The following is a 25,116-nucleotide window of genomic DNA, read 5'->3' as shown; positions in this document are numbered from 1 at the left end:
TGTGCGGTACTTGAACAAATTGAAAGAGACTTTCTGAATTCCTCAATTCATCTTTGAGGCAGTTCAAAAGTTTCGGTAAAATTAGTGAGTATTTTTTTCAATTTAGAGATATGTAATTGAAGAGAAATCAGAGTAGTTTATACATTTCAAAACTTATGATTCTCCTCACACATTTTTTGAACTGTTGAATTTTGACTTGGAAATTTAAATTATGATTCTCAATTTTGAATTTTGGGTTGAGTTCCTGATGTTGGAATCAAAACTGAATTTCAGTTTTCTTTTGTTAATTTTCCCGGTTTTGATTCTAAATTCCCGGTTTTTTCCTGGTTTTCCCGGTTCTGTGGCCACCCTGATTATTATTTTTCTTTCGTTGAAGATTTACAATCGCACAGACCTCAGACTTATGATTTTGTGTAGGTTTCAAACTTTAAAACAAAGTCTATTAATACACACAAATCAGCTGAGAATCACAAATATATAGAAAAATTTGAGTTCATTTTGCATGGTTTGTTTGATGAAAAGAGCAGATTTTATTTTTTTTAATTCTTCGTAAGAAAATAGTATTGATAAAGAAATGTAAGAAAAATATTAATTGAATGCTTACTCGAAAAAAAATCACTTATTTAATGCTCAAATTAAATATGTTAAATCTACCAGACTCTTGAGCAAATTCAGACTCTGTTACCATTGATAAAAGTAAGTTCCTTTTTTTGATACTAAATAAAAGCTTCATTACACAAATTTTAGGGCTTGAGATATAGCTCTGTTGGCAAGTCAGTTGCTTCCTGAGCAGATGTCCGTGAGTTCGAGCCCAAGAGTAAACATCGAGAACAGTTGTACCGGATAAGTTTTTCAATAACTTTCCGCCAACTGTAACGTTGATAAAGTCGCGAATGCCACAAAGATGGTAAAACGACTATAATCGAAACAAAAAAAAAAATTACACAAATTTTGCTTAACATTTTCGAGATTTTGAGACGTGTTTTCAAAAGTAACTTTTTCATACAAAAAACTTATACAGACCCCGTTCGTTTTTGGCAACATTCGATTTTGGCAACATTCGATTTTGGCAACATTCGATTTTGGCAACATTCGATTTTGGCAACATCCGATTTTGGCACATGTGCCAAAATCGAACGGTTTTTAGAAACAACATTGCAATTTAGTTTTCGTTTTTACAGGACCAATTTAAATCAGACAAATACCACTAATACGTTTTTGTGTTTTGAAATGGTGATAAAATGCAACAATAAAAAAAAAGTTTTTTAAAAAAATTATTAAGTACTAAAAAATGGCAAAAAGTTGAAAAATTCAAAAAGTTAAAAAACAAATTCAAACAAAACACTGAAAATGACTAAAAACAACTAAAAAATGATTAAGAACGAAAAAAACAGCAAATATGATAAATGAAAACAAACATTATAAACAAAACAAGATAAATGCAAAATGCATCAAAAACATGATGAAAAAAAATCAAAAATTACTAGAAATGGTCGGAAATTGACTAAAAATAACGTTTTTGATAATAATATTAGTTATTTTGTAAAAATAACTGATAAAAAAGTGGAGAAAAAAAACCGTTCGATTTTGGCAACATTCGATTTTGGCAACACAAAATGTACAAGCGTGTTGCCAAAATCGAACGGGGTCTGTATGTTAAAAAAAAACCTAAAAAAATTAATAATCAAATAGCTCTGAACTATTTTTTTGTTTCATTCATAAATATTGGGAGCAAAAATAACTTAGAAAAAATCAGTCTCCAAACCTCTCAGTCCTCCAGTGGGAGGATAGGAAGAGGGGAGGGGGGTTTTCTTACATTTTTTTACCTTATTTGAAAACTAATCAAGCAAATGCACCAAAATTTGACATGGGTCGAATGGTCTACACCGCTTTCTGATAAAATGACTATAAATGTCTCATTTTGGCCGATTTCCCCATTTTTTTTGGGTGTGAAGTTATAATTCCGATTATAGTCATCTACCTTGGAACAAAAATGTTATTTAAACCATACTTATTTATGTGAAAATGTCGGCTGAATCGATAAGTGTACTCAAATTTTTGTTTTGACTACGACAAGAGCCTCATTTAGCCTCTTTTCTCCTAAATTTAAGAAATTTTTCAAAGAATTGAAGTCAACCAAATTGTAGTCCAATAATTTTTCATCAAGAATGATCATTCTTGGTAGATTTATTTATATGGTATCTAATTGCGTAATATTTTTGTACTAGAACGAATATAAGTGTCTAAATATCCCCAACTTCCCCTAGCTTTTTTAAATTTATGCATACATTTCACTGTAACAATCGAGCAATTCGCATACCAAATGCAAAAACCAAGTGATTTAGTGTAAAATTTATCGCTGAATTGAGTGGTGCACACCGCTTAGTGCTCAGTTTATGAGAATGGCCGCAATCACCCTGATTTCCCCTTAAATCGAGCGATTATAACAAATGACAATGTATCAGAAAATGCACAAAAATTTTTGAAACATGTATATAATTTGTTACTGAAACGAATGATATACACCGCTTAGCGTTTAGTTGACGAGAAGAGCTACTACCACCCCGATTTCCCCTAAATTTATGCAGTTTCTACAAAAAAAAACATTGCAACAAACAAAAAATTCTTGTAATAAATTAGATTGGTTTGAATATAACTGCCGAATCGATGAGAAGAGTCGCATCATGTTTAAACCAATATCAATTATCAATTCAACAAAATATCGTTCTAATTTAGGGAAAAAGGGGGTGATCCAGGCTTTTTTCGTCAACTTAACGATATGGGGTGTTCAGCATTCTGTTCAACAATTAGTTTTTCACATGGTTATTTTTGTTCAAATTACTTATTTCACATATAGGATAGGGGCACCCACCTCCGTCGTATCCCTCTGATTCTTCTTAATTCATGAATGCATGTTTTAGAGCCGAAAAATCACTTTCCACTTTTATTGGCTACTTCACATGATAAACTTACGCCTGTAAATTTATTTTCTATCACAAATTTGTCACTTTTCAAACTATTTTTTGAGATATTTGATTTTGAAATCGCGAAGTGAAATTAATTATTGGCGCACTCCGCCATATTGAAAGACGAACTTAGTGATCCCCCCAACGTGTTTCTTTGTTTTAACGCTTCCTGTCAATGCATATAACAATCAAAATCATCAAATTCAATAGAAAAGTGTTGAAATAAAATTAGAAAAATGATTTCAAACTAATCTGAACTATATAAATTTGTCAATAATCGATTGAAATCGAATCGCTCGGCCCCCATAATTCGTCCTAATTTTGCGACAGGTGTAGGCTGGGTTGCCAGGTGCCCAGATTTGTCTGTAAAACCAAGACTTTTGACCCTCCTTCCAGATATTGGTCAGACACAGATTTTGCCCAGATTTTTGCTGAGAGTGCCCAGATTTTACAGATTTTCAAAATTGAGCGATGAAATCAATATTCATGTATCGGATATGATCCGTTAGTGCCAGATTAGACTGAAATCTCTCCTGTTTTCATTGGTATTTGACCAATCATTCAAAACATTTTCTTTAAAATAAGATCTACATGGTACGTGGTAGGAAATAGTGTTTGTTATATAGTTTTTAACTCGAAAATAACTCGAATACCACAGCACAACCTAGACCCCCCCCCAACCCCTCCCCCCCCGGTCACACTCATCATCAAATATATTGTTAAGTACCAAATTTAAGATCTTCCTTATGCACAGACACGCACAGACTTTTTTTCAAAATTGCCCAGATTTTTTGTCCTCAACACCTGGCATCCCTGGGTGTAGGAAACCGTTTTGCAAGAATTGGAATTAGACCGGTTCATTTTTACTATTTTTTGCTGATCAAAGTCGGATTCATAGAGTATGAATATAATTGATTTGTAAGTAATCACAACACAATAAAGTAATTTTGTTTATTTTGAAGCTAGAAACTTGATGCGCTGGGAGATAAGTGCAAAAAGTCTTTTTATGTTAATAAATTACTTAAATGTATTCAGCATTGCTTATAATGCATGGTTTTGAATGAACAAAGAATTAATGGCTTTTTAGCTAAGTGGTTGGTGTTTTACAAATTATTTACTAACAGTTCCGTGCATTATTCAATAGACGTTTGAGTGCACGCAAGAATATCTCCAACTTTTCACATTTCTAACGTTTAACTCCAATGACATTGTTCCTTCAAAATTTTATATTTTAAGACTTGATTATTTTTGGTTTTATTATCTGATGACACTAAACCTTTCTCAAGTATTTGTAACATGAGATACATCAACTGTATGAAAATTAGACTTTTTGAACTTCTTTCATTCAAATTGCAATATCTCACATACAACCAAACGCTCTACAGAATGGTCACTGAGAGATCCTTGATAACTAAAACTAAAACTTTTAGAAATTCTCTAAAAGGGAATCAATAACTACTGAGGAAAAAAAAATCAATTCCTGGACCCAAAACCTCGATTTCTATTGAATTTTTGCGATGCATGAAAAAACTATGCAAAAAACTTCCGTTGAAGGTCAAAAGACAAGGGAATTTAGATGAATGAATAATTTAAACTTTGAAATAAGAGTTCACGAGTCTCTGATTTGGATCTCAATACAAGTTTGGATAAAAAAAATCGGTAGATATGATTTTTTGTACATAAAGTCGTCAAAATTCTACAAATTGAACCCCTTTTATATGCTGATTCCTACCAAGTAGGTTTTAAAACTTGACTCATGTTTGCTTCATTTTTTATGAATTCTCAGTGAATTCTCAACAAAAGATATTTTGTCATTTTTGACATATTACAGTTTGAATGAAAAAGTCGAAAAGTTTAATTTTAGTTGAATCACAAACATTTTTGCAAAAACTTTTATCGCTCGTAAAAAAAACTCGAATAGATGAGCTGAACCAGTCTAATGCGCATCACACGGATCAACGTGGTGTTGCTTTGTTTCGATATCCTTCGCCAGGGTTCCCACATGAATAAGAATACAAATGTTGACAAAACGCAAATCTGATTCTGCCTCTCCTCAAATAGCTTACTATTCAGTCTCATTAAGTAGAAAAACATATAGTTCTATTAAAAATGTTGATGTTCTTTAAATATGGGTAGTTTCTATGTAAATTTGTGCATTGTAATTTGTGTTAAGTGTCTGTATGAATGTTATGAAATTTTATCTTACAGACAAATCCTGGATCATGGCAGCCCTGTCCGTTGGAGAGTGTGTTGGTAGAAAATACATTTGCAGGGTGGATTCAATTTGTAAGCAGAGGTGCAAAGCATCGCATCATTTTGCATGCAGCGTTCGACTTTTTCCCGACCAGATCAAACTAACTTTATCTTCGGAAGCGTCGGCTTGCGAACATAGCACGCCGACTTTTGATTGCAAATGAACGCATCGCAACGACGCTGTGGCACGATTGGTTCAAATGACTGCATCTCTTAAGTTCATTCCGATGCTTTGCGAACAGTTCGCCTACTGATTTTAAGGCGACGTCAACCGAAGGATCCGTTCGTTTGAATTCATCGGGGATAAGTTCAAACAACCTTATCGAGATAGGGTCGTTTGAACGTTCAATTGAATGTTCACTTTTGAACGTTCAATTGAATGTTCGTCTGATGCGTTCGGCAGCCTAAGGCAAGACGCCGAGCCGTGTTTGGATGGGATGGATTATTGATATGGTGCATTGCTTGCGTGTGATGTTCGGTCGTCGCTCGACGATAGAGGGTGTCGGGTGTCTTGTAGCGCGCGGACGACTTGGTAAAGAGAATGAGGCGCAGCTACAGTTTCATTTAACGGTGCAATTTTACTGAATAAAATGCCCGAATAGCAAAGACCATGGTAATAATATATCGTAACAATGATTTTGAATTTAACAGTAAACTTCATAGTGATTTCAAAATATTTATCAACCGGTTTAAATTTTGAAAATACCATGATTTTTAAAGTTACCGTGAAGTATATCATTAATTCAAAATATTTCAAAGTTGCAAATATTTCAAAAACACGAACATCGTACGGTATCACATTGAAATTCTTGTGATTTTTATTGTACCAGTGTTCTTCATGGTTGAATGATAATCCGAACCACGCGAAAATTGGTAATTTTTTGCTTTTTTACACATTTACATTTTTTCGTGTAATGAAAATTTTGGCGCTCTAAAAACGTCACTTTCTCTCGGAGGAAGTTAACTTAAATTTAAATTTTCGCGGTCGGAATCAGTGAAACCGGACCAAGTCGAAATCAAGCTGATCGGAATCTGAACAGAAAATGATGGCTTTAAATTCGGTGATCTTGGTAAATAATTTTATTATTTATTCATTTATATGTAGGCTAACTAAACCGAAATTTTTTTTATTCTAGAAGCTGACGGAAATTCAAAGTTCCCCATGGCCAACTTTAGATGTGGGCCATATACAATGGCTGCGACGTGGACAAGATAGACGTCCGAGGCAAACCGATATCAAACGGATTTGTGGTCTGGTACTTCATGATGTGCAGGAATCCAGCCTTGTCCCAGGATCGGGCAGAAGATGCGGTACAAGAGCCGCCAATGTTACAGTTTAGAAGCTCCGTAGTGCAGATGGTTTTTTATAGCTTCTGGAAAGTGATGATTTTTTTTTAAACAAGACGAAAAATTTGAATAAAAATTGAAGCAAACAAATGAAACCTGTTTATTTCATTCAATAGTAAATATGAATTTAGAAGAAAAAATAACTGAAAACAATAATTTTTACCATGGAATTTCACGGTCCTGGAATTATGATAAATTGTGAATTAAAATTGATGTTCAAGATTATTGAACGATTGAAATTCAAGGGAAAACAATGAACTCCACAGTTTCTTTGAAAAAAGTGGAAGCTGTAATAACCGTTAACTTTATCGTTTTGAGTTTCCAAATGTATGGGAAAAAGTCGATTTTTTCATTGTTAAGTTGCTTAACAACCCCCTTTTTTCATGGTAAATTTTGCTAAATCCATAAATTTCACTGTCCAAAACTATGAATTTGACAGTTTATTCAAGGTTTTATGTACCATGATTCGCATAGTTTCAACTATAAAATTCATGGTTGCGTGAAAATGAAATTCATGGTCTTTTCACAATGTTTTTCTATTCGGGTGCAAACCGCCCAACTACGGTTGGGCTTGTAAGGCTTGTAAGAGATTGTTTATTCTTTTTCATTCCATGTTAGGTTCAGAACTGAAGCAAACCGTCAAGACCCGCGAAATTTAATTCAAATTTTCAGATATCAGATTCAGATTTCAGATTTAAGATTTAGATTCCAGATTCAGATTTCAGATTCAGATTTCAGATTCAGATTTCAGATTCAGATTTCAGATTCAGATTTCAGATTCAGATTTCAGATTCAGATTTCAGATTCAGATTTCAGATTCAGATTTCAGATTCAGATTTCAGATTCAGATTTCAGATTCAGATTTCAGATTCAGATTTCAGATTCAGATTTCAGATTCAGATTTCAGATTCAGATTTCAGATTCAGATTTCAGATTCAGATTTCAGATTCAGATTTCAGATTCAGATTTCAGATTCAGATTTCAGATTCAGATTTCAGATTCAGATTTCAGATTCAGATTTCAGATTCAGATTTCAGATTCAGATTTCAGATTCAGATTTCAGATTCAGATTTCAGATTCAGATTTCAGATTCAGATTTCAGATTCAGATTTCAGATTCAGATTTCAGATTCAGATTTCAGATTCAGATTTCAGATTCAGATTTCAGATTCAGATTTCAGATTCAGATTTCAGATTCAGATTTCAGATTCAGATTTCAGATTCAGATTTCAGATTCAGATTTCAGATTCAGATTTCAGATTCAGATTTCAGATTCAGATTTCAGATTCAGATTTCAGATTCAGATTTCAGATTCAGATTTCAGATTCAGATTTCAGATTCAGATTTCAGATTCAGATTTCAGATTCAGATTTCAGATTCAGATTTCAGATTCAGATTTCAGATTCAGATTTCAGATTCAGATTTCAGATTCAGATTTCAGATTCAGATTTCAGATTCAGATTTCAGATTCAGATTTCAGATTCAGATTTCAGATTCAGATTTCAGATTCATATTTTGATTCAGATTTCAGATTTCAGATCCTGATTCAGATATCAGATTCAGGTTTCATATTAAGCATTCAGTTTTATCTGAATCTGAAATCTGAATCTGAAATCTGAATCTGAAATCTGAATCTGAAATCTGAATCTGAAATCTGAATCTGAAATCTGAATCTGAAATCTGAATCTGAAATCTGAATCTGAAATCTGAATCTGAAATCTGAATCTGAAATCTGAATCTGAAATCTGAATCTGGAATCTAAATCTAAAATCTGAAATCTGAATCTGAAATCTGAATCTGAAATCTGAATCTGAAATCAGAATCTGAAATCTGAATCTGAAATCTGAATCTGAAATCTGAATCTGAAATCTGAATCTGAAATCTGAATCTGAAATCTGAATCTGAAATCTGAATCTGAAATCTGAATCTGGAATCTAAATCTAAAATCTGAAATCTGAATCTGAAATCTGAATCTAAAATCTGAATCTGAAATCTGAATCTGAAATCTGAATCTGAAATCTGAATCTGAAATCTGAATCTGAAATCTGAATCTGAAATCTGAATCTGAAATCTGAATCTGAAATCTGAATCTGAAATCTGAATCTGGAATCTAAATCTAAAATCTGAAATCTGAATCTGATATCTGAAAATTTGAATTAAATTTCGCGGGTCTTGACGGTTTGCTTCAGTTCTGAACCTAACATGGAATGAAAAAGAATAAAAAATCTCTTACAAGCCTTACAAGCCCAACCGTAGTTGGGCGGTTTGCATTTTATTCAGTAAAATTGCACCGTTAAATGAAACTGTAGCTGCGCCTCATTCTCTTTACCAAGTCGTCCGCGCGCTACAAGACACCCGACACCCTCTATCGTCGAGCGACGACCGAACATCACACGCAAGCAATGCACCATATCAATAATCCATCCCATCCAAACACGGCTTGGCGTCTTGCCTTAGGCTGCCGAACGCATCAGACGAACATTCAATTGAACGTTCAAAAGTGAACATTCAATTGAACGTTCAAACGACCCTATCTCGATAAGGTTGTTTGAACTTATCCCCGATGAATTCAAACGAACGGATCCTTCGGTTGACGTCGCCTTAAAATCAGTAGGCGAACTGTTCGCAAAGCATCGGAATGAACTTAAGAGATGCAGTCATTTGAACCAATCGTGCCACAGCGTCGTTGCGATGCGTTCATTTTTTCCAACCACAAGTTAGGCGTCGTAGCTGATCTTAACCTTTTCAAGAAATAATCAGCTTGCGACTTTTTCTCGACGACGTTTGCGCTGAACGTTCATTTGCACCTCTGTTTGTAAGGTCTAATATTGTGCTGCCTGCAATTGCCTTAGCCAAGCAATGGTACCTTGATACAATTACGCTACCTTGAGATTTCTTGGCAAGACCATTTTATTGCGACTTAGATCTCATTCGAACTTTGCGGTTATCCTGCGCGGTTGATCCGTGCGAAGTAAATAATTGCATTTGCATGAACCGCAACCGCAAAATTTCAAATCTATCCCTCATGAGGGAGGAAAAGTTTGAGACAATTTCGGTAGAATTCAATAGAAGGATTAATATTTTGCTGCTTGCAGATGCATTAGCCAAGCAATGGTAGACCTGTTTACAATAAAGCTATCCTAGTTTCATGGCTTATTGCGACTGGTTACTTGAAAGAACTTCTGCTGTTATCCTGCGCGGTTGATCATATCGATGTAAGCTAATGCAAATTGCATGAACCGCAGCCGCAAAATTTTAAATGTGTTTCTGAAGAGGGTGGAATAAATCGAGACAATTTCGGTCTCCTTGTACGACGGAATTAGGAACCTGGTACGACAATGAAGGGACTTGAATGAGGAAAATAAATCATAAATTGACTCAAAAGTACGTTATGGATTGATCTATTTCCTACATAGTTTCATAAAACAGAATTGGAAATATAGTTCAACTACTAAACATCAGTTTTAAACCAACATGGAAGGCAATTCTATTGAAATAATGAAAAAAGCTTCCTTAAGCCTTTGTCTTAGCGGCCTTTACCCTAGATATTTCTCGTAAATGAAAAATTTCGGTCTTTCTGTTTCTCATATCTTCAGAAAAAGTTAATTCTACATTTACGATTTGAGTGAATTGATTTACAATAAATGGGCGGTCCATCAATTGAAACTCTATCCGATCTCCCCTTTCTTCCTTTGACCGGTTCGTAAAAATAAATCTCACCTATAGAGCTATAGCGTGGAACATAAATATCAAATGATGGATTGGCATCATGGTTAGTCTTAAAATGAGTCTTAAAATGACTTAAAATCGTTTATTTTGCATTTTGTGGGGAAAGCGAATCGTTGGAACAATGTCATTGTTGATATATCGCCTCCACTTTTGTAGCTATATGCTATTTTAATAAGTTTCATACAATCTTTTCATCTGGTATGATTGTTTGAATCATTCTGTTGTCCCTGCGATATACCTTCTTAAATGTTAGCTGGGAACTTTTCTAGACTGTCTGGAATAATCCGGGCTTGCCAAATTTTCTATGAAAAATGCGCGACGTCAAATGTTCATCGGACCCCTACATATTCATACATCGTTGGATAGATGTACTTTGGACAATTTCGATAATCAAAGAACCATTTAAATACTGCAAAGCTGTCAGAAATTATAAGCAATTTAAAATTAAAATTGATTTTTGGGATGTTTTTCATCCGGAACCAATTTTAGACAACCTGGTAGTACAAATCATTTCGTTTTGAAATATTTAGAAACAAGAATATTTAGAAACAACAATGAATCTAATATCGTCAAAATTGATTAACATTTGCGGCCACGGGAATAAAAACAAACTACAAGACAAATTTCTCTGAAACGGATGTTTTGCGAACAGCTTTGGAAGGTTAATTATGCCTGGATTTTACTTATATTCATCCGGATATTGCACAGTTTCTTTATAAATAAAAATTGAAATGAAATCCCAGTCTTAGCCATACTTCGTGAAGCCCTTAAATTCTGTAAGCAAGAATAGTTTGCAACATGGGCCCATATTATAAAAACAAAGTAGTTATTTTTAAGCCAGCTAATCCAACCGACAAACCATATGACTCCAATTAGCCGAATCGAATCACGTGTTGATGTGCGTTAGTCGGCATTTGCCCTTTTGAAAGAAAAAAAAACGCAAAAACATTGTCTGCTCAGCTGCTGACTTCCCTCCTAATCGAATTATCACCACTTTCCCATAGCCATAGTTTTGTTGTTTTTTTTTTTCGTTGTTGTTCTGGACCATTCCACCTTGTTCCAGAACTAAGTCGAGAACCATGTGTTGCTTCAACCGGAAATCATCAACCTATTAGGAAGGTAGTCAACGAATAAGTCAAACCATCCATCCGTACGTTATACGCACATAAGCCATCTTGCTAATTTTTCTTGGTGAAGCTCGACCTCGATTTGTGAGATGAAAAGAAAAACTAAAAAAAAATCGTCAGTAGAAAAACACTCACCTGGTCACTTATTTTCCATCAACCGTTTTTTCCTCCTTTGGTTGTTAGTTGATGGTTTCGGTTCCAGGCTCGATTTTCGCCTTGGTTGGCTACTCTTTTTTATGTTAGGTAGTTGAATCTCTCCTCGACTTGGAACGAACGTTCTACCTTTTTCGGAAGAGACAGTTCTTGCTGAGAGAAAACGGGATGAAGGCCTTCTCTAAGGACGATCCCCCCGGAACGACGAGTGCTATCGATAATCCGCACACTTTAGGGAAACGTGGGCTTCCTTTTGCTCCTTGTTGTTTGGGGGGCTGTTTGCTTCACAGTAGTTGTGAGCTTGCTCGGAAATGACACTACTACCACGGTTTTCTTTTCTCTTCCAATAACGTGTACAAGTTTCCACACTACACAAGGCTACTAGGATCTTTAGGTCCTTTCGCCCGTTTTGTGAAAATTGCTGCTCTCACCCGCGTTCTTATCGCCGTTTGCTGAGATTATTCTCGCTTTCTCTCGCTCGGCTACGATTTTCTTCACTCACACACTGAAACAAATCTCACGAAAGGATGATGATGATGTGTTATCTTGTGGGGCCGAAATTTCCTCGGACGTTTTCGTTTTCTTCTTGCTTGCCTCGCGGATTTTTCTCCTTATTCTTTCTAGATTGCACTGGCTCGTTGGCTCTGGTTGAAATTTTCTTTTCTTCTGCCCCGAAAAGTTTACCGTGGATTGCGTTATATTTTTCCAAACACTAAAAAACTATTCAAACGAATTACACTTGGCCATTTAAAACAACACCTTTTGGATTATCATCAGGAGGAGCTCTCACTGGCTCGTTTCCACAAATCGTATCGTATCAAAGAAAACACCTAAATTCCTACACCAACAGGAAATCTTTGTGGGAGGATTTCTAAAAATAAGATGGGGAAAAACATACACATAATTAGATTTTCATCACTCTTCAGAGTTGTTGCTTGGTTGGAGTTTTGGAGGGCCTCCTGGTTGAGGTTTCCAGAACAACATCGACGACTATCCCTTGCACTGTTGCGACTACTGGCTACCACGGATCCGTGTGGGCTCGACCGAGATCTAGGTCCAGTCAGCGAGCTCTCATTCGATCGGCTGAGATCTGAGGATGATGACGATGGTGGTGGTGGGCTGTTAAATTCTGTCCTGGGAGGGAAAACGGCAACTTCACCACCTCAGACCAAGACCAAGAGTTTCGGACTTCTGAGTAATCATCCCGTATTGGTGTTTCCTCGAAACTCTCTCCTGGCTTCAGGGAGTTTTGGAAAACTCTACACTTTGATTTTGGGAGCGAGTTCGTTGGAGTCTCTCAATATTTGGAAAATGCTGCTTTCCATACCCCAAGTCTTGTCGTTGTCGTTAAAAGATAAAATGTGCGTCCTCTCCGCTCTCTATCTCTTCTTCATCAACTCTCAGAAAATATAACCAGCAAAGGTTTTTCACTGGACACACAAATTGGTAGATAGGATGCAGAGAGAGTTTTTCCGAGTTTCATCGTCTGCTCGTTTCACGCTCTTCGATGCTCATTTTCCAAAGTTTCCCAAAAACCTTAAAAAAAGGAAAAAAAAACCCACCATACATGGGGGTCCCCTATACTGGGGCAACAATTCGCTCGATTTTCCCATCCTGATATTCCTATCGCCTTTTTCTTTTCTTTTTTTCTTCGCCCGTCGTCGTCTTCCTTCCACAATTCCTTTTTGGCTGCCAGGCGATTACTGTATTGATGGTAATTTTTCGTGTCATCGCAACAACACTCGGTGCTGTAAATGACACATTTTTTTTGCTTCTTCGTGTGGCTCCAGCTAATTGAGCTCACCTCCAGCCTAGGTCTTTGCTCGGTCTATTGGAATGCGATCCATAAATATGACGACGATGGCAAACTGATTCCTGTTGCTCTAGGTTTTTGGCGAATCATGTCTGTTGCTTTACTATCCGGAAGCCTGAATTTTTTTCCCCTGATTCCTTTGGCGACCGTCACAGTCGTAAAAATTAAGGATAACTTTACGAGCAATAATTTGGTGGTTTAAACCCCTTAAATGAGCCCCAGTTGGGAACGAAAATGGAACATCGCGAAGGTTTTAGTCGAGCAAACGATGAAAAAACGGAACAACATTTCCTTTTTTTGCTGAGGAGACAGAATAAGATCTGGCACCTGTGGCCTACAATCGGTCCCAAAGACAGCTGCAGCAGCAGGTTACTGTCGGAATGCTTCGATTGTCCAGCTTATTGCAGAAATGTCTTCACTGCCAGCACGCCTACTTTGTTCACTGCAAATATTGACCTTTCGACGATTCCATTACACTCGGATAATGTCCATTTTTCTTTTTCTTCGATCGCAGTCACCGACTACTGTACCAACCCCAAAAAACCAATTCCACGGCCTACTGCGGCAACCTGTTCACTGCACTTGCATCGGAAACATCCGCGGAATCCCGTGCCAATTTGACCTGAAAATTAGGAAATTTAGAATCCTGTATTGCTGCCAGGATTTTTCACGGATCGAAACCACGACACACAAACTACGGGGGCCACGAATGGACTAATGTGTGAGCGCCGTCGTTCCTGCGCTCATATTTTGCTCCTCACCACACTTTTTTTGATGGCCGTTCCGTGAGGCTGCTGCCACCATCCGGATAGGCAGGCCAAATGTATTCTTGCCGTGTAGCCTTTCTCAGCTACTCGCTTCTCACTCGCTCTCCCTGACTCCTTCGTAGTGCCCCATCGTTTCTGGACCAAGAAGCCGGGGGATGCCCTCAGTTTATGATTTGCTGCAGCAGTCAGCAGTGAGATGAGCCGCCCCAATTGCCCTTCTTTAAAGAGGAAATCACCCAAAACACGAGCGCAGCTCACTCACTGGTTCGTTCAAAACGGACGCTCCCCTCTAAATAAAACTAACCATCCAAAAGGACAATTAAGACAGATGTTAGGGTCTGCATCGGGACACAACTCATCGTTGTTAGGACACACACAGTTTTCCCTCAACTCCCAGTTGTCCACCACAAAAATCGCTCTCGCTCTCGGACCCGTTCCACTCTAGGAAAAACTTTTCCAATAATTCCACTCACCCCACCGAAAAAACCCCTCACTCTTCACCCTCGACCTCTCGAAATGTCAGAGATTTTCAATCCAACTCGATCTCAGCACCACTCGGCGGCTCCTCCAAAACCGAAAAAAAAACACGCAAAAACACACCTCCGGCACTGTCCAGACAAAATCCTTTATCACTCCGACAAACTACACACCCTTGACCATCAACACATCATTACCTCAAGCAAAAATTTCCAGTAAACACCCGACAATTAGCGTGCAAACTTTGCTGCCACTGCTTGCTCATATAAATAAAAAATAGAGCAGCTGTCAAAATTTTCGTTCGTTCCACACTGACTGACTCGCTAGCTGGCTGCTGCTGCTGTTGGTGGTGAAGGACTTTTTCCAGCCTGCTTCGACTCAACTCGCGGGGGGCGGCAGTATGCTCAAATTCAGCCAAATCGCATGCACGGATGGGTGGGTGGGTGAAGTGGCGAGCTCACTGTCGGTTTCTCACCGCAAGCAAGTGGGGCAGTTCACTCTCTCAATTCGTCCGTCTCACTCTGACTTGCTTCGCAAGTCCCACCGCGGGAGGTACTAGAATGGAGGTTTTTCTACTCGGCTGGACCGCGACGGTGAGCGAGCGCTCCATCATGCGCGGATTGCAGACGATGAGGCCGACCGCCTCCCTCGTTATTTCAACGCTCCCGTCTCGAGCTCCATCCATTCAAACCGAGTGAGCTCCTCTACTAGCTGGTGGAGAAGAGAAAAATCGATCTGTGGTGGATTCCGACCGACCGTTTTGTTGGTTTCCATTCAGTTTTGACATTAATTCACGGTTTGGGGAGGCGAACTGTCAGTTTTGGAGACTGGTGGTGAATTTTGGCTGTGGAGCTATTCATTGATTGTGGGGGGCTTCTAGTGAATGAAAGAATTTGAATTAACGGTTTTTTCTTCTATCTATTGCAGATATCGGCAGACGCGTTATTCATCCAGGCGGATCCGGAAGCGAGTTATCTTCAAGCAGGGCGACTGCAATGTCATCCAGGGCAATATGGCCAAACGGAGGCGCCGATATCTGCAGGTGAGCCTTTATGATACAACATCATTAGAATGAAACAATTCCGAAACTGTTTTTAAATAAAGTTATACAAACTGTATACTCATTCACCAATGTACAACTTATCCGGTCTGGTGTAACTTTGACATCCCATATTTTTCTTAAAATTTACATCATCTTCAAAAATTTGATAATTCTCAGGTTCGAAAAAGCTGCAACATCTTAAGAGCTATTAAATTGTATTTTTTGGAGTGTATTCGATGATACCGGTGGTACCTTAAACCAATTTTTAAAGCGCTTTTGCAATTTTTATTAAAAATGTTTTTTTTTGTTAAAAATTTTATTCACTTTTTTTTAAAGCTGAAAAAATTTATAGCGTTTTGTTTTGCTATTCCATGATTCCAATTGAAAATTGATAAAATTATGTTCATTGGAAACATATTTTTATTTTGACGATGACAAAAACTTTGAATTCAACAACTTTATGCCAATCGTACTAAAAAAACGGGCGCATAGAGACAAGTAGTTTCTGGCTTAGTTTGTAGTACTTGAATCAAGCTTCAAGATGTGGTATTTTGTTTATGGAACCACTAGCCCCGTTTTACCCAAGAAGTTCGGAATTATTCTTATTTATTGTACATCATTAGATCACATATTGATCCTAATGAAAAAAAATTAAAACTAAAGACACTACCAATATAACGGTCTACACAAAACTGAAAGCTTTAAGGATTTTTCTTCGGAATGCATCCCTCGAAACGTCAAAATCAAAATGTTCGGAGTAACGGTTGAATGTCTTGGTTACACCAATAAGTGCTGTGTAAGCCCCATAACTATTTAACCGAAGAGGGACGTAGAGCTGGAAATCACGATTTCTCAAACCACGTATGTTGAGTTGAAGACCTGCCAACAGTGCGGGACAATCAGTTCTGGATGAAAGCATATCAGCTACGACAGAGGTTCGTGCGGCGGTCCTGCGGGCTTGCAGCGTGTCGATGTCGATTAGGCGACAGTGGCTCTCGTAGCTGGGAAGTCGGAACGGGTCTTGCTAGCTCAGGTGTCGAAGCGCGAATCTCATAAAGCGCCGTTGGATAGCCTCAATATGCTCGGAGCCGTTTTGGTAATAAGGGCACCAGATATTCAAGGATCGTACGAACCAAACTGCAATAAACACTCTTCAAACAGTGAATATCTTTGGGCTTGTGATATAGCTCAGTTGGCAAGTCTGTTGTCTCCTGAGCCGATGTCCGCGAGTTCGAGCCCAAGAGTAAACATCGAACACAGTTGTACCGGATAAGTTTTTCAATAACGTTCCGCTAACTGCAACGTTGATAAAGTCGCGAATGCCATAAAGATGGTAAAATGATTATAATCGAAAAAAAAAGGAAATATCTCATGTGTCTCTTTCGTCATGTGGAACAGTAGACCTTGGCTTCAAGAAGCTTTATCGACGATGCAATTGGTGTGAATCTTGAAATCCATCCGTTTGTCAAGAATGACACCAATATCTTTCACGTACTCAACTCGAGCAATAGCCTCGTCGCCGAGAAAATACACTGCATTTGATAGAAGCCGCTTAAGGGAAAAAGAAATTCCAGCGAGGAGCAACAGCACGTCGTTGAAATAAATCGAGAATAGTATTGGTCCTAAATGGCTGCCTTGAGGCACTCCAGAGGGGGCAAAAAAACTGGATAGAGAAGGATTCTGCCGTTCGGACAATATGTTTCCGATCTACCAGGTAGCTGCGAAACCATTCCAGTAGAGACCCACAAAAACCAATGCGATCGAGTTTAACGATAGCTATTTCATGGTTCACTTTGTCGAAAGCGGCTGACAGGTCGGTGTAGATGGCGTCTGTTTTGAATCTTGAAGCAAAACTGTCTTGCACCTTAGACGTAAATGCCAGTAGGTTTGTGGTCGTAGAGCGCTTGGGCATAAAACCATGTTGATCATAAGAGAAATATGGTTTGCAGTACGAGAAGATAGGGTCTAAAACAACATGCTCAAATAGTTTGGCAATTGCGCATAAGGCAGAAATACCGCGATAGTTGTTGACATTCCTCCTGTCGTCTTTTTTGTAGACCGGAAACATGTAGGCTTCTTTCCATATAGAGGGGAACGTAGACGTGTTGAGCGATGCTTGGAAGATTCGTTTTATAGGGGTTAGCATGTGTGATATGCAGCGCTTTAAAAAAGTGGCTGGTATACCGTCCGGACCTGCAGATTGACTGTGTTTCAGCTTCACGAAAGCCTTCAAGGTGATTAAATCATCGAATGCAAAATTATCAAATGAAGTGCTCAAATGAGGACGTTTCTTGTTGCACTATTAAACTGCTTCGAGGATACCGTGAAAGCACCAATAGCCGCGCATTTAAGCTATTATGGATGTTATTTGTGCCGTACAAAAATTGAGTTTTGTGCGATTCTGGAAAGAAAAGCACTGACACGTAGTAAAACTTACTTACTTTAAGAGAAAAATTTAAAAGCGATAAATTTTTCATTGCCACGCTACAAAAAACGGATTTTGTAATAAGTGTCGGCGTACCAATGGCCGCGCACGCATATGTTGCTTGTTCCAATCGCCGCCCACAAGTGTTAGGGTTTAAACAGTAAATAACCCAAGTAACACCGATTGTTTTATAAGACACCTCAAGCCCCTTATAAAACCAAAGCTTGGCTTTGTAGCGTGCTACAAAACTATATTGGTTACTTGGGTAAGGTATCCAATCAGTTTAAAATTCGTTTACATGGCTCTCAGGCTCAATGTGAATATTCGCAGGTAAGGCTTTTTATGATTCACACATTAAACACCGATTTGTCTTCTTTGTTTATGAAACTAGTCTGGTGATGAATTAGTATTATGAGACGTCATTTTTACAAAGCATTATTTTGCTGGAAGATGTTTTGGAACAATGTTTTCGGTCCCGATTTCGATAAATCATCACACATTCGGCGAGCTGTCTGAAATTCTACGGGGAAATTGACCAACTAAAACTGAACAGATCCGAATTGCTATCTAACCTCAAATTTCCAACACTTTGTGACCATTTTCATTAGATAATCGTGTCTTCTGACATTGTTTCTAAAAATTGTGGTTTTCAGCCGGTTATATAATGGAAATCATTGATTGGAAAGCTTGTATGTGAATCTTAATCTTAATAACCTTTGTGAACTTCCGAAGAACTACTCTACGTTCAACTGCTAATAAATACTAGAAGACTTTCCGTGCGCGGCGATAGAAATATTCAAAAATCAAGTGTACCAATGGCCGTGCACAACAAAATTGTCATTTTTTCCGCAACAGAACCTTCAAACTGTTCACTTTTTTCACAATTGATTCATTATACAGCCACAAATAACTTACGTTCGAAAAATTTTGCCAATGTGCTCGAATTCAACACAAAAAACTGAATTACAAAAAGGGACCCGCTTGACTCACTTGCTAAGGACAACAGACAAAATGGCATCTGGCAAAAACGATGTTTGTTTTTATTTTCCTGACCTCAAAAAACTGAATAAATTTATTTCTAGTATGGCAAGTGAAAGTTACTTAGCGGTGTTGGTATCAGAAAATGCGAAACATTGAAATTTTCGTTGTTGAATTTCGGAGAAAATAATGATTAGAGTTGAAAGTGCGCGACCATTGGTGCTTTCACGGTATTTAATGAAATTTATGGAAAAATAAATCCTTAATTTGAGATAACTTAGGAAGGGTAGTAAAAACTTAAGATCTCGTGGAAAATGTGCGTTTAGAATGTTTTATAAATATTGTGGGCATCATGTTTATATAAGTTCTAAATTAACAATAGTTAAGTATAAAAAACAAATTTTAATTTTAAAATTTAAAGCATCACAACATTCACAACTCTGCACTGAACAGAGAAAGAGCTCTTATCATTTCAGCAAACTTTCATATTTTAATGATATCTACAACTTTGTAGATCAAATTTTGTCCTCAAACTTCAATAAAAGTTAGTGTTTTTATTTTTATCGTAATAGGCTGTGACCAATTTTTGATGCTTTCACGTTATGGAGAGCGGTCTAACAAGTAAATGTTCTGAAGACATTCTGACATTCTGACTCATAGCATGAGCAGTTTTTTTGGTAATTTCCTTAGAAAAAACTCGCTTTTCTAAAATTTAAGAATCGAATGGCAGTCTCGTCTTAATTCTGGTTTCCTGGTCTCTTTCTCCATGCAAATTTCGGTAGATCTTCAAGAAAATAAATTTCCCCAAACACGAACTATTTTGAACACCGAAAAATTTGCATCCTACGAAATTTCAACCCATTTTTTGAAAAATAACTTTTTCGCACATCATTTGTGCAGAATTGATTCGGAAGAGAGTAGGCGTTTGCTGAACGAGCAGCACGCGTTTTTTTCGGCTTCAAATATTTTCCAAAAAGTAACAGAAACTTCACGGATTTTCAGGGTTCTCATTATCAAATTCGTTTAAATTTATGTTGATAAGGTAGTGAAATCGTTTGTTCAAAAGTTGAATTTGATTAAAGTGCTGTTATTCAAGAATCCTCCATAAATTTCAACAACTGGTGTTTTTCATTCTCCTGATTTAATTAAGTTTAATTATCGTTAAAATGCCGATTTGGAAGACCTAGAATGGAGCTATCGGTATGGGTGACAGGCCAGTCAGCCTGACCGTACGAGCCTGAGCGAGCGAGCTAGCATATCAAGCAGCGGAATGTAGGAGGTTGTAAGTCTAGCGAAACATCATCGGTCAAATCTGCAAAACACAAATGGTTACTCTTGGGGACCTTTCAAACCTGAAGCTAAGTATTGAATACTTTATTTACTTTTCAACTACTGAAAGGCTTTTAACTAATGAAAGGCATGAGCAGCTTGATTCCTGTCTGAAAAGTTCAATCTTTCGTGGAATTTTATTACAATTTTATTCTAATATCAAAGATATTTCTACAACTTAACCTGATTAATTATTTCATTTTCATGATCTATAATTTTAGATTTTAAAATTCTCACTGATAACTGAGAATGAAATACCTTTCAAAATTGAGGCTTTTTAGAAAATTTAATGATGATTTTTTTTTTTAAAATAGCTAAGTCTTATTAACGAGGTCAAATTCACTCTAAAACACAATTGTAGAATCTGACTGATCATAGATATGTTAACAAAATTTTTCATTGAAGTAAAGAATAAAGCTTGATTTGGGAATTTTTAAGAATATCAGGGAAATAGTGAGGAAATTATGAAAGATTTTTGTATAGAGCTACATAATTTTCTATATTTCAAAAATTGTTAAAATAGATTTAATGTTTGTTTAAAATCCTATGTTTCATAAAATTAAAATACTTATGCATTTCACAAAACTCCTTTCGATTATATCAAACCTCTCGAGTTTGTTGTTCACAAGCCTTACTGTAAGAGTTAGGAAAGTATGTAAATTTAAACCTCTGATAAATTTGAGATTTCTGGATAGATAGCGTTCAGCCGAATTATAAATCTTGCAATTGTTTTATGCTAAATGAGTCATATGTTAGTTACAACAAAAAAAAACAGCGAATTTAATTACTCATGCAAAAATCGCGCACCTATTTACTTTTAAAACAAACTAGCTGACCCGGTAAACTTCGTTCTACCTTCTAAAGTATAAATCGTAATAAATGTTTAATTTCATCTACTCGTCCTTAACTGCTCGCGCTCGCGAATAGATTCTTATGGAAATCGTAACAAATAAAGTTGAATTTGTATTGGGACCACCTTTCATAAAAAGTGAGATCCTTGAAACTATTATACAAACCAGCTCTGACCCAAAAAACCCTCGGATACCAAATTTCACTTAATTCCGACCGACCATTCATACGTGATGTTGTTACAAAGAAAACGCCTCCATTTTTGTATACAAGATATCATTGCAGTATTTCTTATTAGTTATCACAATAGTGCCAGTCACATTCTTTTTGGATTTTTGAAAAATAAGATCGTTATAGTAAACACTAGAAGCATAGGAAAATAGGTTGAGAACAAGATTTTTACACATGTCAAAAGTGTTTCCTGATCATATTCCTTTTCCCCACATCCGCACCAATATTGTTTTGCTAGGATGCAGAGGTGACCTTGGTCCTAAAGCATAAGTTTGATTTCTTTCATCTTTTTCTTTTATTTTCCTCTCTATCTATTGACTACTAGGACGGGACCGGCGCCGTTATTGATGTATGAAGAGAGAGCATCAGTTTTGTTCAATCCTCCATAAATTTCAACAACTGATTAATGAGCGGAATGGAAAAATGCAATGCATGCGGCAATTCAAGAATGAAGAAAAACTTTAGTGCTTAAAACATTTATTGGGAATGTTCAAGGAAGATGATCACAGGATATTTGGTAAAAGTTTCTCTGTAAAATCAAGATCTCCATCTGATCTCATTCAAATCGTGTAAAGACATTTGCTGGGAGGGTTTGCTAGCGGATTTTGCTGCTTGGAAATTGGTGAGCTCGTTCCTTGCATTATTCTTAGTTACCATCTGCAATTCTGTTTTCAAAATGAATCTGTGTTAAGTGAAGATTATGTAGAGAATAATATAAAATTTCGTATCAAAGTGATAATAGATTTGATAAAAATTATAAAATGGAAACATAGGTAAATATCTGCGATCGCCGGTATTGGGAGGTTTTGTTTTTCTTTTCCATACTTTTGTCAAACTGCAGTCTGGTAGTGCTACGCTTGCTGCGATCTTAACTACTTTTTGAATTCTGTGCAGTTTGGTTGTTGAATCCTCCCGTAAAAGGGTTAGAATGCTTAATTTTTTAATTTAAAATTGATTTTAAAAGACAAAAGAATTGCGATTAATACATGTAGGTAGACATTCTTGATTTCTACGTTTAATTTTTTTAAATTGTGTTTTATTGTTTTCTCGTATAGAGATAAACATACTCTTATAACTTGAAAATAAGGTGGCATGCATAAATGGAAAGATTCTCAATATTTATTTGAAAACAGGGAAAATAACAATTCTAAAATTGAATTGCAGGTGATAACCAAACGTGAAACATATGTAGACATTTTGATTTATTGATTGATTATAAAGTAAAATACCTTAACTCTATTGGGGATTAGTGGGGAGAAGGACAGGGCATCAAACGAGCGGAAAACTGATACACAATGGATTGTGGGTTCAAGCCAGCCGGAGTATCTCGGCAAATTTGGAATCTTGAGTAGGTTACTAAGGTACTTATTTGGGATTTTAATTTGTTTCGAACAGTTGGAAGGGAGTTTGATTAGCCAAACATGTCCCAAGCCAGTGGTAACGGACCCCTTGGTTGTGGTTCAAGTATTGTTTATTAAGCATGAGCAATATTTGAATGTGCGATCGAGACTTCCCGTACCGAGACAGGTCGAGTCAAACATACAAACTTACAAACATACATTTAGTTTTTTTTGCTAATTCCTTCAACCATCGTGAGTGGAAAACATCTGTTACATGGCTACCGTTTTGTTATAAATAATGTCCATTTTGCTCTGCAACGACTGACAAAATTATTGTCTTTACCTTCTTACAGGACATTTTCACCACCATGGTTGACATACAGTGGCGCTGGACGTTGCTGGTCTTCGCGCTGAGCTTCATCCTATCGTGGCTAGGATTTGGCATCATTTGGTATCTCATTGCGTACAGCCATGGGGACATGCAGGCTTATGAAATGGGAGGTTTGTTGACCGACTTATAGCCAGATATTGTTGTTTTATTTATCTAGTTTTTTTTTCTTCAGACAATGAACACAAACCATGCGTCACCTTCATCTACGGATTCACGTCGGCATTCCTCTTTTCGCTGGAGACGCAACATACGATCGGTTACGGTAATCGGTTTGTAACGGAGGAATGTCCGGAAGCGGTTTTCATTCTTTCGCTGCAAAGTATCACCGGAGTTTTCATCCAGTCGTTCATGGTGGGATTGGTGTTTGCCAAGCTTTCTCGACCGAAAAAACGGGCCCAAACGCTGCTGTTCTCGCGGAATGCCGTCATCTGCCATCGGGACGGGATGCCTTGTTTGATGTTCCGGGTTGGCGATATGCGCAAAAGTCACATCATCGAGGCACACGTGACGGCACAGATTATTAGGAGAAAGGTGTATTCGAATATTTTAATTTGAAAAAATCTTTTTTAAAATGAGTGTAATTTTTAACAGGTTACAAAAGAGGGTGAAGTGTTGCCGTTCTACCAGCAAAATATGGAAGTGAGCTGCGATGGAGGAGACGATCGGTTGATGTTCATCTGGCCCACAATTGTGGTGCACAAGATTGACAAGGAGAGTCCCCTGTACAATCTTTCTGCCCAAGACATCCTGAGGGAGCGGTTCGAAATTGTCGTTATGTTGGGTAAGATGAAAACGGGAAACGGTGTGTCAAATTGCGACTTTTGTCGATTTTTGAATCGCCTGGAGTCTAAACAATTTTCTTTATTGGTCCAAACGAACACATGATATCTTTTTTTAAAATTTTGTGATAATTTGGAGTTTTTTTTAAAAAGAAATTTATTCATTTTCAAAATTATTACTTTTCATGACAAAAAAAAAAAACAAATTGGCAAAAAATGACAAAAATGACAGAATTGACAAAACTGACAAAATTGACAAAATTGACAAAATTGACAAAATTGACAAAATTGACAAAATTGACAAAATTGACAAAATTGACAAAATTGACAAAATTGACAAAATTGACAAAATTGACAAAATTGACAAAATTGACAAAATTGACAAAATTGACAAAATTGACAAAATTGACAAAATTGACAAAATTGACAAAATTGACAAAATTGACAAAATTGACAAAATTGACAAAATTGACAAAATTGACAAGATTGACAAGATTGACAAAATTGACAAAATTGACAAAATTGACAAAATTGACAAAATTGACAAAATTGACAAAATTGACAAAATTGACAAAATTGATAAAACTGACAAAATTGACAAAACTGACAAAATTGACAAAATTGACAAAATTGACAAAATTGACAAAATTGACAAAAATGACAAAAATGACAAAAATGACAAAAATGACAAAAATGACAAAAATGACAAAAATGACAAAAATGACAAAAATGACAAAAATGACAAAAATGACAAAAATGACAAAAATGACAAAAATGACAAAAATGACAAAAATGACAAAAATGACAAAAATGACAAAAATGACAAAAATTTATTTATTTATTTATTTATTCCGCCAAACAGTGTAGGCTACATATATATAATAACTTAAACCTAGAGATTACAATGTTCAAATAAGCTTAATAATAATAATTTTTCTTTACATTTACAAAGTCAGGTTCTTCGGTGCCTGTTACCGTAAAAACCTTTTTTCAGCTGCTGTTTTGACATAGTTAAGTCTATATTCTCATAATGTTTATTATAACTATACATTAAACAATTAACAGGACTATATTTTCCATAATCAGTTCGAGTAGAGGTTATAATGAAAAGATTTCTTGTT

The 25,116-nt window shown here is 36.7% G+C and overlaps 1 protein-coding gene across 9 annotated transcripts in view; it reads left to right on the top strand.

Moving 5' to 3' along the window:
- The window catches only part of LOC129758333 (G protein-activated inward rectifier potassium channel 3-like), a 425,862-nt gene that overhangs the window by 374,718 nt on the left and 26,028 nt on the right, over positions 1-25,116 (top strand). For all 9 annotated transcript variants that reach the window (XM_055755828.1, XM_055755827.1, XM_055755822.1 and 6 more), the window contains 4 exons: positions 15,559-15,673; positions 23,179-23,326; positions 23,389-23,747; positions 23,808-23,997. In XM_055755828.1, the coding sequence (XP_055611803.1) occupies positions 15,559-15,673; positions 23,179-23,326; positions 23,389-23,747; positions 23,808-23,997 (812 nt within the window). The remainder of the gene's footprint in view (positions 1-15,558; positions 15,674-23,178; positions 23,327-23,388; positions 23,748-23,807; positions 23,998-25,116) is intronic.

The sequence above is a fragment of the Uranotaenia lowii genome, chromosome 3, assembly GCF_029784155.1.
Source record: "Uranotaenia lowii strain MFRU-FL chromosome 3, ASM2978415v1, whole genome shotgun sequence".
In the NCBI taxonomy this organism is placed as follows: Eukaryota; Metazoa; Arthropoda; class Insecta; order Diptera; family Culicidae; genus Uranotaenia; species Uranotaenia lowii.
The sequence above is the reverse complement of the archived record's forward strand: the minus strand, read 5'-3'. Positions and strand labels throughout refer to the sequence as shown.